The 17,748-nt window shown below is 36.0% G+C and overlaps 2 protein-coding genes across 3 annotated transcripts in view; one reads left to right on the top strand and one right to left on the bottom strand.

Moving 5' to 3' along the window:
• ANO3 (anoctamin 3) overlaps window positions 1-17,748 on the bottom strand; it is a 444,144-nt gene that overhangs the window by 73,147 nt on the left and 353,249 nt on the right. The window contains 2 exon segments of the mRNA XM_068988751.1: window positions 8,843-8,903; window positions 16,440-16,536. Coding sequence (XP_068844852.1) covers window positions 8,843-8,903; window positions 16,440-16,536 — 158 coding nt within the window.
• On the top strand, window positions 2,318-7,611 carry MUC15 (mucin 15, cell surface associated). Of its 2 annotated transcripts, XM_068989317.1 has the most exons (3): window positions 2,330-3,014; window positions 4,924-5,073; window positions 7,451-7,611. In XM_068989317.1, exons 1-3 carry the CDS (start codon window positions 2,330-2,332, stop codon window positions 7,609-7,611), a joined length of 996 nt encoding a protein of 331 aa, XP_068845418.1. The 2 variants fall into 2 exon arrangements, with proteins under 2 accessions (XP_068845419.1, XP_068845418.1); XM_068989318.1 differs by lacking the exon at window positions 4,924-5,073 and having other exon boundaries at window positions 2,318-3,014.

Here is a 17,748-nt window from a genome sequence, read left to right as displayed (position 1 = left end):
AAACCAAATTGAATTGCATTTTAAATGCGCTAGGTGAAGCAATATTTTAATTAAATATTGGTGAACTTCAGGTCCTGGGGATAATTGTTCCTATTTTGTTAATGTTAATCTGTAAATTACAAGGTGAAAGTGTTTATTTAGAAACCATGGAGACAACTGCTGGGAATTTTTAAATTAGGATAAAGATGTACTTTAGTATGTTTAAGAGGTACTAAATGAAGAAGGTGGCTCAGACAGTAAAGAATCTGCCTACAGTGCGGGAGACCTGGGTTCAATCCCTGGATTGGGAAGACCCCTGGAGGAGAGCAGGGAAGCCCACTCCAGTATTCTTGCCTGGAGAATTCCATGGACAGAGGAGCCTGGCAGGCTACGGTCCATGGGGTTGTAAAGCGTTGGACATGACTGAGTAACTAAGCACAGCACACAGGTAGAAGTCACTACTTTACCAGTGATTAAAAATATGAGGTTATCAACAGCTCTGTTTAAAATAAAATTTGGATTATTTTATTACTATTATAATCTGTGCTAAGTAAACACTTGTGGGAAAAGTTCTAAAAACCAGCTGATACCAAATCTATATTCTTTTGTAGCTTCTATTATATAGGTGAGTGATTATGAGATTTTGATGCCAAGGTCTGACTCTTAACCCTATCTTTCAACTACTAGCTATGTGTTTTGAATAAATTATTGACATTTTTTATTCCCATTTAACTATCTGTAAAGTAGGATTAATAACCTCTTCCTTATTGTTTGATTGTTTTTGTTAAGCATTAAATGAGAAAATATGCAAACCGTCTCATGTAATAAGTGCATACTAATAATATGTTTTCCAATTATGTTAAAAATTTTTAGGATCTAAATGAATTCTCTTGATTATCACAGAAAGTGACTGAAATATAAATAAACAAAATAATCACAAATACAAATCTAGTCTAACTATTTTTTAAGAATTATTTTTAAATTAAAGATACTTAAAATTTTAACACCTAATTAGGTTGGAGTCAGCAAACTTGGCTTTCACTGCTGCTTTTTTCATTTACTAGCTTTCATTACTGGACACTCTGACCCTCAGTTTCTTCATCTGCAAAATGAGGATAATGTGAGCTACCCTTTTTGTCTCCAGGGATCATTGTGAGGATCTAATGAGTTGATATTACAAACTTTAAGACACTTATGGAAATAATGTTATATTTTAATAAGAAGAAATGGAAATTAACTAACTGCTTACTTTGGACCAGATATGGTTTAAAGTACTTCTATCTAAATCATTTCATTTAGTCTGCAGAACACTATGAAGTTAGTATGATTATTATGATTTGATAGAACAACTGCTTCACATGACGATTCTTTTTCATATGTTTTTCATATAGAAGTCAGATTTGCAATATAAATGTAAATTCAAAGCCTCTCCCCCATATCCTCCTGTCTATGAACTGTGGCGCTTCCACGTTTAAGAGGCAATGTGATGTGCCCAGATTGGAGGTCAGAGCCATGGTTTCCAACTCCAACTCTGCCATGATCTAGTTAGGTACCTTTTCCCACACATGCTCCCAATCAGATTCTTCACTTATACAATAAGAGAATACAATGAAAGAATCTCCAATTCTAAGAGTTTTCCTGACTTTCTGTAACTCGGGATTAATAGGAAAAGGGGCAACATGAAGTAAACATAATGTAATAAAAAAGGATGTTAACCTCAAATTCAAGTAACTCAAATTAAGACCTAATAAAACGCTTTCAGTGGAGTTCCTGACTGACTCACTTTAAAGTGGTATGTTTAGTGTATAATTGATAACATAATTTTTATAATAAACATTCCAAATTACATCTTTATAAAAAAATGTTTCCTTAAATAGGTTAAAGAAATCATCAAGCTCTACATGCCTTATATTTACAGTATTAAAAGAAAAAATTACTTAGCCATCCATATACACTATGTGTGTGTATGTGTGTGTGTGTGTGTGTGTGTGTATACTTCAACTTGTCCCAAGCTAAATGATCTTTGAAATAATAAAATGACAATGTCTAGCTTGAAAAAGTTTCTATATGGCATTTCCCTAGAGGAATAAAGAAAGAAATATTATATAGAAAATAGAACTCAGTCAAACAGCACTTAGTGACTCTTGTTTTAATAAAATCCAAAGAAAACAAACTTTTGGAATAAAGGCTATGATACTGTCATCTCAGTACTATGTCTCTGTATTTTTTAAAATCACTTTAGAAATGTAGATCCATTAAAGTAAAACCTCAATACTTCATTTAATAAATCAAATGGTTATTATTTTCTTTCAGATTCTCCATATTAACACTAATACCAAAGAAGATTACAATGTTGACTTCAGCCAAAATTCTGTTGATTTCAGTTTTGTCTAGTTTATTACTGTTTGGAAGCCATGGGGAAGAAGGTCAAAAAACAAACACAACAGAAAGCGCGGCAGAAGACTTAAAAACAAGGGAAAATCAATCTGTTCCTTTAGAAAGTAAAGCAAATTTAACCTCAGATAAAGAAAATAGAGAAACCCCCAATCCCAAGGCAAGTAATTTCTCTTTTGAGGATCCATCAAATAAAACACATGATGATACAGGTTTCTACAGCAATCTGTCAACAGATAACTCTTCCAGGAGTCCGAGACTCATGCCTACACTTTCCCCAAGACCTCCCTCAATACACAGCTTTGTTTCCAAACTGCCTTGGAACTCATCCATAGCAGATAACAGTCTTCTGCCAGTTTCAGCCCCTCTCAATACCACAGTTCCTGTGTCTTCAGAAAACTTTACCCGGTCTTCCATCAATGATACCTTGAAAGCTCCTGACAACAGTTCCATTACAGTTAGCAACCTCCCTTCAGGACCAAACACCATATCTGTGACCCCCATGGTAACAGATGGATGGCCTACCACAACCAGGGAGAGCATGGAGGGGTTTACCATCTATCAAGAAACAACTTTACATCCCACCCTGAAATTCACCAATAATTCAAAAATCTTTCCAAATACGTCAGACCCCCAAGAAGGTAAGTATAAATGGATTTAATTTTCCTTTTGTGTGAAATTGAATATCCAAATAAGTTATTACACCTAAGGAATGCACCACTCTAAAAGAAAAAGGAGGCTGCAACAGTACAAGTGTTTCTCATTTTACAACAGCAGCCATGATATTCATAGTGAATGGTGAAGGGACTTTTGGACTTAAGTCAATAGACACTAGTCATTTTGTATGGGAATGTGATGAAACAGTGGGCCAAAATAAGAAATAGGTTAAATTGAAAAGAAATTGAAACTGATGTAATGGTACAATTTTAAGATACTGTAGCAATATTACTGCATCTCAGAAAGACTATATGAAATTTCCCGGGCTTTTAGGAATACAACTCAACGGAAGTTTAAAAATACATGTATGTGGGATTTGAAAAGAGAATGGAATGAATAAATTTGGTAATTACCTGAAACCATACAGCAATCACAGGAGACTAGAACACTGATATTTTAAAAGTGTAAATTCAACAGGATACCCTTCTTGATTTTTAGTTTGGTACCTACTGAATACCATAAAAATAAAATTTAGCTGTGAGTATCACAAGGAAATTGTATTATGGGGACATTTATGTTTTCATCTGGGGATTAGTCAAGTTTTAAAACATAAAGCAGAAAATATTTCTAATGTGTAATGAAGATTCATTATATACCATGGTTTGTTTCCTGAATTAAAAAAAAAAAATTTCTTTTTTCCCTCCATGAACTAATTGATTTCCATACAACTTATCTACAGATGTTAGTGATATAAACAACAAATTATATATACAAATTCCTATTTGAAAGCTGTTAGTGTACAAGAAAAGTTTTAAAATTTGAAATTCAAGATTAGTATAGCACTGCAACCAATATATTATGTGTACACATATTTTCATAATTTTAAGACATCCTTCCATTTGTACATATAAAACTATGCTCTGTTTTGCCTTTCTAACACTAGAGAGAGAGAGAGAGAGAGAGAGAGAGAGAATATTGAGTACTTAATCCTACCACTGTTCTTTAGTCAAAAGAAAATTTAGTTAACTTTGCCTCACTTTCAGCTTAGTAAAAAAATGTGCTGCTGTTGTCAAAAAATTTCAGCATGTTTCTTGGTGTATAAATGGAGTCTGATATAGAATTAGAGACCCTATAAGAACTCTTGCCTACCTAATTAATAAGCTTCTTGAGAAATTATTTTTTAAAGCTGAAAATAAATTGCACTAAGCATGAATTCAGGGAGTATTATGTGATTTATTGATGACAGCCTTCAAATAAGGTGCTTGTTAAAGGGGATGATAGAATGAAATTCTGGATTCCTTGAAACTCAGACCTATACATTTGTTTGAAATGTACAAAGCACAGCAAACATCCTGTTTTGTTTGGTATATTTCCTGTATTTTAAAATATTCTATATCAGAATATATTTATTTTTCTCATAATGCCTTTTCATTGGGGTGAATTCATTTCTATCACCTACTTACTCCCATTTGCTTTTTAATTCTGAATAGAAACAAACTCAAAGCCTATCTCATCATTAAAGTTCATCAGTGATTCAGAGTTGATTAAAAACAAGATAGAATTCAAGAAGTTAGATCTTAATGGAGAATGCACATGGCATTTCAGTACTATTAGTGTTAATACGTAATGAGACAGTTACAAAACTAAGGCTTAGGAATGTTTCAAGATAATTCAAATTTTGAAGTACAGTTTTATCAGGAAGTATATATTTCTGATATATATCCAAAACTCAGTACTTTATAAAACACACATACACCCACTATATATACATACCCATTATCTTAAAAAAAAAAAGTGTTAAACTTTGCTTACACAAAGTCCACATGTATTTCTATTCTTTGAATAACTGTTTTCTACTTCTTATGTGTAAATTATTTTTTCTTTGTCCTCTAGAGAACAGAAATACAGGAGTAGTATTTGGGGCCATTTTAGGTGCTATTCTGGGTGCTTCATTGCTTAGTCTTGTTGGCTACCTTTTATGTGGAAAAAGGAAAACAGATTCATTTTCCCATCGGCGACTTTATGACGACAGAAATGAACCAGGTAAACACGACTTTGAGAACTTCACCTGGACACACTGGTTTTAATTAAGTGAAGGTGCTAATGTTCACTGCATTATCTGGATGGGATTTAGAGAGTCACATGACAGAAATGAACTAAAGATTTATTCTGATCTACTCTCTTTCTCAAAGAACATAACCAAAATAACTATGGGCCTGTTAGTGAAGTTTTAAAACCGTTTGGAACTGTTGCTCATCACATCACAATTGGTTTTAAGTAATCCCAGAACCTAAAACATAGCATTATAAATAGTGTTAGTCACTCAGTTGTGTCTGCCTCTTTGCAATCTTATAGACTATATGTAGCCCACCACACACTCCTCTGTCCAGGAGGAGTGTGGCAAGAATACTGGAATAGGCTGCCATTTCCTCTCCAGGGTATCTTCCCAACCCCCTGGAAGGATCGAATCCACGTCTCCTGCATAACAGACAGTTTCTTTACCATCTGAACCATCAGAGAAGCCAATGAAAAACAATGGTATGATATTAAGAACAAAATTGCCAGTTTGTAAGCAAAAAACTGGAGCCATTCTCCCATCGTTGTTGGATCTCTTAATAGCAGGATTTTGAACAATGATTTATTCTAATTGGATGCTCTTCCAAAGTTTACACATATACAACAAATTTACACATATACAGTAGCTCTCTATTAATTATCTTGATGAGGCTCTAAAAAAGAATTTCTGAAGAGCTGTATATTTGGGTACATAAAATCAGATATACCTTAATTCAGAAATTTCCCAATCACGTGATGGAAAAAAAAGCACCACATCTAAGGATGAGAAATGTGTCTGCTAAAAATAAAGTACTGAGGATCAGTATTAACTAGAACAGAAATGCTGCTGCTGCTAAGTCACTTCAGTCGTGTCCGACTCTGTGCGACCCCATAGACGGCAGCCCACCAGGCTCCCCCATCCCTGGGATTCTCCAGGCAAGAACACTGGAGTGGGTGAAATCACTTCAAAAGCTTGAGTCATTTCTTTTTTAAAAAAATACTTCAGGACCAAAAAAAAAAATCTGGTTTTTGGCTTACACAATAGACTCTTGCTACCTTCAAAATATAGTTAAATGCCCCTGTTGAGTCCTATTGATAAAATCTTGTTGATTTTTTATAAGTTTGGATCACTACTGATTTCTTGCTGATTTTCAAAAGCAAACCCATTAGTTGTAAATTTAACTGAACTCTGTTCATCTACATCCTGGCCTTTTCAAATCTGTTTATGGATTTCTAGCAATCCATAGAAAATAAAAAGTAGAACTTTTCCAAATTGAAGGATAGGATTTTAAGCTTTGGGGGCTTCCAAACCTTTTTTTTTAAACTTCATAATATTTTCTTTAAATGTTATCACATGTAAAAGGTCAGTCTGTCAACTTTACACAATCTAAGATGTTGTGATTGAGGCATAATGGAATAATTCAATCACAACAGTTTTACTTTTTCAAGGTAACTTTGTGTCACGCCTTTCAAATCCATAAGGCTCCTGGGAGCCCAGTTTGTAAACAGAAGACTTAAGGACTAGTTAGGATCTGAGACTACCTAGCTGAATAATTAGATGACTAATATAGCTAGTAAATAGTCACTGTTTTAGTATTCAGAAGCCTAGAACATTCCAAGTTTTCTATAAAAATAAATTCAAGATCATTAAGGAAATAATAATTAGCTGTTTGTAGAAAGAAAAAAAGAAAACTAACCATGTTATTAGTTACAAAACCTTAAATGTATGATAACCTGGATCTATCAGAAGCAAACAGAAGCTTTTACAATTTATTTCATCTCCATTGCTCACCCATAAATATATTAAGACACTTGATAAAATAATGACACTGATTTTAAAAGTAAAGCTCTTCACTTTTTAAAAATCACTTAAAACCAGAAGTAAAAATTCTGAACATGTTGGGAATTCCCTGGTGGTTAGGATTCTATGCTTTCATCACTGTGGGCCCAAGTTCTAGCCCTGGTCAGGAACCAGGATCCCACAAATGCACAACATGACCGAATTAAAAAAAAAAATTCTGAACTTGTTGACATGGTTCTGAATTCACAAGATTCAAAAGTCAATGAGACATGTTGATACTTCCTTATACCAAATATTGCTAGACTTCTGTTGTGATCTCTCCCGTAGTTCCTTTATGTTTGGACCACCAGCAGTGAAATTTTGGAAGTTAAACTGTTCTTCGTTTTAGAAAGAAAAATGTGGCTTGATAAATAACTACTTATTTAAATTCAAAACCAGTATCTGAAAATATCACATAAAAATGTAACTATTTGCTCATCCAGAACAGTTCCTATGGTCTAGCAGATGCGGGAGTATGCGTTCCAGACTGTCACTATAAAACAATTTTTTTTGTTGCTTTTTTAGTTCTGCGATTAGATAATGCACCGGAACCTTATGATGTGAGTTTTGGGAACTCTAGTTATTACAACCCAAGTGCAAATGATTCATCTACTTCAGCAGGTGGAGAAAATGCGCATGACGGCATTCCTATGGATGACATACCTCCGCTTCGCACCTCAGTGTAAAACTTAGGGGGGAAATGCTGCAGATGGCAAGTGTTCATCTACATCCTGGCTTTTTCAAATCCATCTTCCAAACACTGAAGCAAGGCCACTGTCACGTGGCCTGTGCCAAGGAGAACTGTAAAAGCATGAGGCTACTAGCAAAAACATAAACAGAGGATAAATCATCCAAAAGCCTTCCTTTCTTACCAGCTTTGGCTATGCTGATTCATCCATTGAGAAACCTTCATTAGTATTTTGGCCTATTTTTTTCTTATTAGGAAGTATCTATGGAATCAGGTAAAACTAAAAGACTTCACCATGATTGCCCTGCCTGATTAATTAAAAAATCCTTCAGTGAAAATAGGAACCCCAAATTCAAAATCAATGGATTAACTCTTCATTTCTCCCTTTGTAGTCTTCATGAATTTTCCTGAAGGAAAATTTGAAGGGTGATTTTTTTTTTTCAATTTTGACTTAAAACTAGAAAGAGTATGGCACAGAGTTTGTGTTCCTGGGAAATTAAGGCAATGGGAGTGAAAGATTTGTATTCTAGTACATTTTATTTTTCTGTATCAGCAGGTCCCTAGTAACGTTCTTGATTTGCCAAGTTGGTGATAACTTTGCATTCAACAGACCATAATCAGAAAGTTGACCCTACCCAGGAAAGTAATCACTTCTTTTCAAATCATGGGAAATACCAATCTGTAATTTACTTTAGATCTCAATTAATTGGGTTCTTTAAAAACTCAATGAGAAACTTCATGAAAAAGTCAGCCAATACATATACCTAAACATAATTTTTACAGTTTTAAGATGTTAGATAGGAACAGGATTTATTTAGTATTAGACATTATTACTCAATCATATACGGAATAGATTCTGTATCTCTAGGTGTATAAAATGTAAGGTTAAAAAAACAGATGACTGGAAGCCTTAAGCAAACAAAACATCTTCTGATCATCACTTTCACAAGTATGCTTCAGTTTGTTTTTAATTACTGGGTGCTTCTGGCAGGAAAAATATGCTCTACAGTATAGCAAGGTTGAGGTTGTAGGGATTAGAAGATTAGATCAAGAGTTAAATTCCCAAAGAAGCCGTGAATGTATGAAGAAGGCATAGGAAAAAAAGAGATTCTTATTGTTGAATTGACACATGGTATGTGTGTTTGTGTGTGGGCGTGGGTGTGCAGAAACACAGCAACAGCTTCAGAAAACAAGGGCTCGGAAGTTAAGCAATGGAAGAACGTACTCACCCCATATTGCCATAAAAATAGCAAAGAAGACTGTCCCTCCATTATCAAACAGATATGTCACCTTAATGAAAAACAAACAAAAATATTAGCCACATTTTTGGTTGTAAAAATCCAGTGATTACTTTTTTTACACTGAGGCACTATTGATTTTTTTTTTCCTCAATGGAATCGCATTATTTTATCATTTGTAAATATAAGATATACAATCCTTTCATGGGTCCCGCAACTGTTTCATGTGATTTTCTCATGGAGAAAGTTGGGGAATCAGCATTTTCCCCCTTACTTTCTCTTTTCCTTTTGGACTCTACCTTTATTTCTGCTTTGAAGGGGTTCTAGCACTCTGAGGAAGTATTTGTGGACCGCACATGGAAGCTATGCAGTGAGCTTTAAGAAGTTAGCTTTCCAGTGAAAGCACACACAGCTGCACTTCCTGTTAGCAAAACTTCCAGGGCTGGGGAAGTTACAGGATGCAGAATTCCATCAGTGATCCAGCATTTCCAAGGGAGAGGTATCAGAGTGCTAGCCCTGCTCTCCGATGTCCTTCAGAACGTGCCATGGGTCATTAAGAAATTTCATCAATCACTGTATATATATATAGTCCAAGTGTTTTTTAATCAGACATGACCTGAAGTTTTATAAAGAACAATGTACAGTTACACAATGTTATTGAATATACATTTCAGAGTTGTAAGAATTGATTTTAATAAAGTATAAATTCAATTTGCCTTTTTCTCTTTTTATTTGCATAGTATCTTTACTATAGTTATAATTTAGTAAGGGAGATTAAACCAATACAGTCAAGGCATTATCTTTTTGTCAGTCACTTAAATCTTAAATACCATAGAAATCATACAGAAAATAGGTGCATTATTCTCACAGGAGTAGAGGGCAATTAGGTATTTTCTTATAGTATTGCATTATTGAAATTTTCATTATATAAAAGATAATGAAAAGTATTACTTTTGAAAGTTGGTAGATAGGTGAAATATTCTAGATGGTTCTAAACTTCTTAGACTGTTGATGTTAAGGCTTGGGCTTTCAAAAAATGCAATAAGAATAGTTTTTCACAATAATCATCAGTGTATATTCTGTACAGTAGAGAAAAGGACCACAAAGAAATTCTTCCACAGAGCTCAAAAATTCCACCCAATGCGGGTATTTAGCTTTTTTTTATGTCCAAAGATATCCCACAGAGACACTTGCGGCAGCCAAGCAGTTGAACAGCTGTTTGCTGTCCTTTATAAACAAGTTTAGTGCAGGAAACAGCCTATTGAAAGTGTTAGAACAGAGGCTTCACACATGGAAACATAAAGGTGACCAAGAAATAATGGCTCCCCTGCTCCAGAAATGGCCCTGTTTTTAGAAAAGTGACATGTAAAAAGCCATATTTAATAACAATTGTGTTGCATAAAAATTATTTTATGAGCAATATTTTCCTTAAAAAAGCTTTTCATTTTTTTCTTGTTACTTTTGTTTATAAATCTTTCAGGCATTTTTTAACTAAGTAAATTTAAATATCAACTTTTAGAAACACACCCACTAGACGTGGTAAGGTATACGTGTCATACTGAAGTAATGTGAGATTATAAACTTGTAGTGAGAGATAAAGCTAGAATGGAAGTTAGGGAAGTCTTCAGAACTTGCCCTGAGGAGGCGGGTAAAAGTGTAAGGTCATCATATTACATCCACTAAACTATTACGTGAGGTGTGTGTTATGAGAGGGGAGACTTTGGAGATAAGAAGAGCACTTAGAAGCCTGTGCTTATATAATAGCTTCCCATGACAAGGCTTTTTAGGGTGCTAATATGGGCTTCCTTTGTGGTTCAGTAGTAAAGAACCCACCTGACAACGCAGGAGACTCGAGTTTGATCCCTGAGTTGGGACGATCCCCTGGAGGAGGAAACGGCAACCCACTCCAGTATTCTTGCCTGGAAAATCCATGGACAGAGGAGCCTGAAGGGCTATAGTCCATGGGGTTGCAAAGAGTCAGACATGACTTACCAACTGAATAACAACAACAAGTGTCCTAATATAAGAGTTGCTAAATGAAAACGGAGGAGACAAAAAATGAAGAGTCAAGCACAGTGTGAATGGCTCAAGCTTAGAAAGTGAGCAGGAGAATAAAGGTGGGAGAGGCCTTCTGCCTATTAGGAAAAGAACACTTGCTCCATAAAAGAAAACTCCAGTTGAAATCTTAAGAAAAATCCCAAAGCAGCATAACAGAGCCAAAAAAAAAAAAAAAAAAAAAGAGCAAAAACGCTAAAAGTAAAAAGTCTTGTCCAATCTACAAATGTATATTCGCAGTGAATTATTTTATTTATTTTAATAGCATGCCTTTATGCATAGAGAACCTCTGGACAAGCATTTTATTTAACATTATGCATGTGAGTAGGGATAATTTAAGAAGACAGAAGCAAACTTCTTTAAGAAAACAAAGCTATGTTTTAGCACAAATTCTCCATTTTCTTTGACATGTGATTTCTCTTGGAGAGCTGTGGCTGAAAATCAATACATGTGAGGACTGCTTATGGAAATACATTTCTTATTAGGTTGGGAGCTTAAAGTCTATTTCTTCTCCTCTACTGTAATTGATAGATAGCTCTCTCTAAAATTGTTTCTTGGTGAGAAATGGACTATTTTCTGCCATATCAGTGCATAAGGATGTCATAGTCATCAACGATGCCAGCCCTCCAGGGCACTCAGAAAGAATACCTGCACCATCTGGCAGCTGTTAGACTGCATCCACTCCCTACAATGAGAACTGAAAATGTCAGGATGTGAAATACTGCAGGATACTGGCCCCAGACAGCTGAGATGCATAGGAAAGGAATGATTTCAGTGAGTCCAGACTCACATCTTTCCATACATAGAAAAGTGCTAAATTTCTTAACTTGAGATATCTGGTTTTCTTTAATTCACAAAAATACTTTTGATGTTCAGACTACCTGCCCTTTGTTGAAAACTTGTATATAACCTGACTCCTCTCTGCCTCCTTGGAGCAGTTCTCTTAGGGTTACTTGAGTTGTCTCCTGGGCTTAAACTCCTAAAAATTCCCACCAAATAAAACATAACTCTCAACTTTTAGGTTGTGACTATTTTTTAAATCAACAATGGGTTCAGAATAACTTAAGGCTCTGGAAACTGCTGTATATATTCCATTCAAGATTCTGTGGGCTAAGGAGAACAAGACTCTTCTTGAACAGATCCAACCCGGCAAGGTCAGGTGATTACAGGGAAGAGAGGCAGAGTTGGAATTTAGACTGAAGTTTAGCCTTCTCTCAGTTCCTCAGTTTCTAATTCTTCAATAGCGCAAAATCTGTACACCTATCCACGCCCACTGGACCTGGGCACAGGCTACACCAAACATGGCAGCTTCATGTATTCACCCTCACCCCAACTCAATACTTGTTTAGTGCAATAACTTTATAAATGTGGGCCTAAAAATAAGAATCACCTGAGGAATCTGTTAACATGTAGATTCCTAAGCCTTGCCCTTGACCAGCTGATTCTGAATCTAACATGGGCCCAGGAATCTGTTTTTAATGACAGTTCTAGATGATTCTGATGTAGTCTTCTGAGGATTCTTCCGTGAAATTTCTTAAAGAAGAAACGTGTGCATGCATGTGAGTTAAGTCACTTTAGTCATGCCTGACTACTTGCAATCCTATGGACTATAGCCTGCCAGGCCCCTCTGTCCATGGGATTCTTCAGGCAGGAATATTGGAGTGGATTGCCATTTCCTCTTTCAGAAGAAACATGATCTGTCCTGATTCTGTTGTAATCTTAATATTAGTATACAATCTGAGGTCCAATACATTAGGGATTGAAAAAATGTTTGCTGAGCCAGTAAAAAAAAAATCACCAAATATTAATAACTACTATAAGTAAGAGTAACTTCAAATAAGAGTTGAGTCATTTTTAGAACTATATGAAAAAACAATGTAGGACTCTTTTTCCTAATGATTTCACCTTAAATGAGAAATCCTAACATAATAGGAATTGACACCTGTGGTCACCTGTGCTTTGAAGAATATGCAGATATCACTGCAATGACTTAATTGCAAATATTTCTCAACCCCCATACTTTTAAGTATCAAAAATGAAAATAATCACCAAAGAAAATATTAATGTAATTAGATAAATTTGTATTATATAATGGGACCACATTTTTCCTGAAACACACCCTTGACACTATTAAGGGAATGATTAAATGTGCACATGTATTTATTTTTTTATGCACAATAATTACATGTAAAATATGGCAAATTTAATGTCCTGCTACTTTTCACAAGTGCTGATTGATTCCATAAGGAATTTACCAGTTCCTAGATGAGGTGGCTCGAAGAAGGCAATGGCACCCCACTCCAGTACTCTTGCCTGGAAAATCCCATGAACGGAGGAGCCTGGTGGGCTGCAGTCCATGGGGTCGCTGAGAGTTGGACACGACTCAGTGACTTCACTTTCACTTTTCACTTTCATGCATTGGAGAAGGAAATGGCAACCCACTCCAGTGTTCTTTCCTGGAGCATCCAGGGACGGCGGAGCCTGGTGGGCTGCCGTCTATGGGGTCGCACAGAGTCAGATACGACTGAAGTGACTTGGCAGCAGCAGCAGATGAGGTGGCTAGGTGATCGAGTGACTAGATGATTTTAGATTGGTGGGCTTGTTTCTTTGCTAAAAATTTCTTCTCTTATTTCTGACACTGCCCATCTAGTAACCCCTAGGTGTTTAAATATATAAACTGATTTTAAAAGAAAAGTAATTAGCCACCAATTAAAATAAATAAATTTAATTTTTAAAAAAATGAAAAAAAATAAAGCTAAAAGAAAATGTTTATTTCCATTCAATGAAGGAAGAGTAGTTCTGATTTTTAAAATGTAAATCAAGTAACTACATTTTACCTTAACCAGAGGATCAAACACAAGACATAATGAAGATTTCACCTGGTGGGTGTTATTTCTTGCATTGCTCCTTAAGGCAATATTCTCTTCGGCAAGCTAACATTTCCACCTACCTGATAATAGTTACTAAGTGAGATCTTCCTGAGTCATACCTACCCTTATATATACTCTTTTCTCCAGGGTAACAGAGGAATGTAGATACCACATAATTACAATGGCTCCCTAGATTTAACATTCCTTTGGACAGCTTGTTCACTTTATCACTCTGCCACATATGATTCTCAGCTTTAGTGTTTGGATTTGTTGGTGTCCCTAAGGCTGCCATATATCTTTGAAATGCATGGGCAAAGGGAGGGACATGTGTCTATGCATCTAATGACTCTAATATACTTGGCTTTTATTAAAAGTGTCGAGAAAATATTTCCCAAAACAAGACATCTTTAGGGAACATTTGAGAGAATTCAATACTAAGTACATTTCAGAAATTAAACTATAGACAAAAGAGATTTTTCCCATACCATGCATTCATGAAAAATAATTCAGAAGCTAATTTTAGTAAGTTTTGGTCTCCTAGGAGGATCCTAAGTGGTTTTTGTCTTTATGTTCACCCTTGTCAAAAGTGATTATACACAAGCTTCTACTTCTGAATAGGGCTTCCCAGGTGGCCCTAGCAGTAAAGAACATGCCTGCCAAGGCAGGAGACATAAGAGACGTGGTTTTGATCCCTGGGTCAGAAAGATCCCCTGGTGGAGGGCGTGGCAATCCACTCCAGTATTCTTGCCTGTTAAATTCCATGGACAGAGGAGCCTGGTAGGCTACAGTCCATAGAGTTGGACACAACTGAAGTGACCTAGCACAACATTTGTGAACAAGATAAAGTAACAGAGACTGACTTTACCCACATTCTGGAAATAACTGAATAATTCCCCAAATACATAAGGCAACGGATTTCAAGACTGGATGTGAGACAGTGCAGGGCAGTGATCCCTAAGAGGTGGGAAACAATGGAGGTGAGCATTATGGTTGCCTGAAAGAGTCACAAGAGTGAAAAGAGGGACAACCCAGTGAGCACTCATGTGAGGAACCTGGCTGAGGATATAACCACCTGAAACTATTAGAGGAAAGAGTTTCAGGAGCTCAGAGTCAGGCAGGAGTAGGGCCTGTTCCCACCAGCCAGACTGGAAATCCTCAGTATTCACAGTTCACTGGGGAGAGTGCACAGAAAGATTTGGTGGGAAAAATTAGTGCTAGAAAGAGCACTGATGTGAGGCTAACTCACAAATCCTAAAAGCAAGACCTGAAAGAATCAAATACTTTTCAAGTAACTAAACCACAATGAGCTCTCTCGAAAGATCTATTGGAACAGTTAGAATGAAAAAGACTGACTATCACGAGGACTAGTGAGTATACAGAAAACTAGAGCTCTCATAAATCGCTGGTGGAAATGTAAAATGTGTAGAAATTCTGGACAAAAGTTCTGCAATGTCTCAGAAGGATAAAGATCTACCTATCATAAAATCTAGTCATTTTTAGTCTAGGCATTTACCCAAGAGAAATAACAATACTTGTCCAAACAAACATTTGTAGATGAATGTTTACAGCACCTTTATTTAAAATTGTAACAACTTAACCTCCCGCCCAAATTATTAATATGAATGGATAACTATTAAGATTCTTCTTAATAATGAAGATGAAGGACTAATTGAATTCTGATATAGCCATATCACTCAATACTATTAATACTCAGCAATAAAGAGGGAGGATTTGCTGATAAATGTTATGACATGGATGAACTTCAAAATAATTATGTTGGGTGAAAGAAACTAGAAAAAATTCACACACTGTATGACTCTATTTACACAACAGTCTGGAAAATACAAATGTATCTATAATGACAGAAAATGTTTGCCTGAGCCCAGGGGTGGGATTTGGAAGGCAGGGATTACAAGTAATCACGAGGAAACCTTTGGAAGTAATAAATATGTTCATTATCTTGACTGTGGCCGTGGTTTCACAAAAGCATATATGTATTTAAATGCATTCATTTATATACTTCAAATATGCACATTTTATTACATGTTAACTATACTTTAATAAAACCATTTTACAAATGAATACTCATAATTATAAAATTGAAGTACACATTTCTCAAACTTGTACGCACCCTGAAATCACCTGGGAGTTTTTAAATTATGTTGATGCCTAGGTTCCAAAACTAAAGATTCTAATTTAATTGTTTTGGGATGTGGCTTGGGTTTCAGAAATTTAAAAACTCTTCAAGCGAGTCTAATAGGAAGAAATTTGATAACTTCAGTTATGTTAAGAAAACTTCATTTTCTCTGTCAAATTAGAAATATTTAGATCTCATGAGTCTTCATGGGAAGATACAAACTTTACCACTGAAGAAGAAATAATCTCCAAAAAATAATCTGGATATCATTCCAAGTGGATGTTTTATGTCTGTGATGGCAATAAACACTTATAAAAACAGAGGAAGACAAAGATATTCTAATAAAACACATCCTTTTTATAACTGCCACAAAGTGATGTTTTATTCAGCTGTCAATGGTACTGTTTGTTGAAACTCCTGGGAACATTTAACTTTGGTAGAAAGCAGGGATCTGGAGGACTTTTTACTGCCTAGATTCCTAGAAAAAGAAGAGGGCAGGGAGGGGAATGTGAGGGTCCACACTGACCTTGGCGTAGATACAGCTTTCGTTGAGTCTCTGCAGTGAGCAGTTCTTATCACAGAGAGGGCACATGAAGACTTCAGTGGCCTTGCAAATTTCTTGGCTTAAGAAATCAAAGAAGAAAAAGAAAGCATGAACCTCGACACTCAGGAAGCTGCTGAGCCCCTGCAGCCAATCCTACGGGAAGCAGTAGGGTGGGGAGGAAAAGAAGAAACGGAAATACTGGAAGAGTGGTGGACAGGAGGGAGAACTTGAATGACTCCAGCCCAGATTTTTAGAATTTTTGTGATATTGAGTTTGTTTGCTTCTTTGTTTTAAGAAATCTCTGATCCAAGATATTTTAATGATAATAGGCCAATTTTATACTCAGGAGGCACTTGTGGGGCATTGTTACAAGGGCATTTTTCTACCTGATTTCATGGCTGTAGGACAATCTTGGGAGGAACACCTAAGAGTATTTTAACCCAGCTCACAGGCTTGGATGTGGCTGATTTTTCAGAGAAGGCAATGGCATCCCACTTCAGTACTCTTGCCTGGAAAATCCCATGAATGGAGGAGCCTGGTAGGCTGCAGTTCATAGGATCGCTGAGTTGGACACGACTGATCAACTTCACTTTCACTTTTCACTTTCATGCATTGGAAAAGGAAATGGCAACCCACTCCAGTGTTCTTGCCTGGAGAATCCCAGGGATGGGGGAGCCTGGTGGGCTGCTGTCTATGGGGTCACACAGAGTCAGACACAGCTGAATTGACTTAGCAGCAGCAGCAGCATGCTGATTTTTCAAATCTATAGATCTTTCTCCTGGTTCTCATTGCTTTACAGTCACCAAAATGAGTAGCACCCATAATTCACATAATTTCACAACCCCTACTGCAGTCAGTCAATGCATTATGGATTATTGAAATATATAATATCCTCCAATAGAATGTAACCTTGTAACATTTGCTTCTTGAGTTTATTGCTATCTTTTAAAAATCTTAGCATACTTTATAGATGACATCATGACATGAGCAGGGCATCAATAACAATTTCTCAAAAGACTCACAGTCTGAGAGTTCACAGAAACCTGTTATTAGGTGTTTTGTGTCTTTATCTGTCGTACCTGGCCCTTTCCCATTTGGTATCCCCTTAATAAATTGTCTTTAAGTAAATCTGCTCTAGAAATGTTGAAGGTAATATAAAGGCTTTTAAAACTATGCCTGGAAATCCAACTGTTAATTAAAGTTTTGCTGTTTTCAAAATATATAAACTCAAGTGAAAGAAAAAGTAATGCATGTCTGTTTCAAATGCTGGATGTGTACAATCTCAAGCCAA

Source organism: Capricornis sumatraensis, chromosome 16, assembly GCF_032405125.1.
Source record: "Capricornis sumatraensis isolate serow.1 chromosome 16, serow.2, whole genome shotgun sequence".
NCBI classification, from domain to species: domain Eukaryota; kingdom Metazoa; phylum Chordata; class Mammalia; order Artiodactyla; family Bovidae; genus Capricornis; species Capricornis sumatraensis.
The sequence above is the reverse complement of the archived record's forward strand: the minus strand, read 5'-3'. Positions and strand labels throughout refer to the sequence as shown.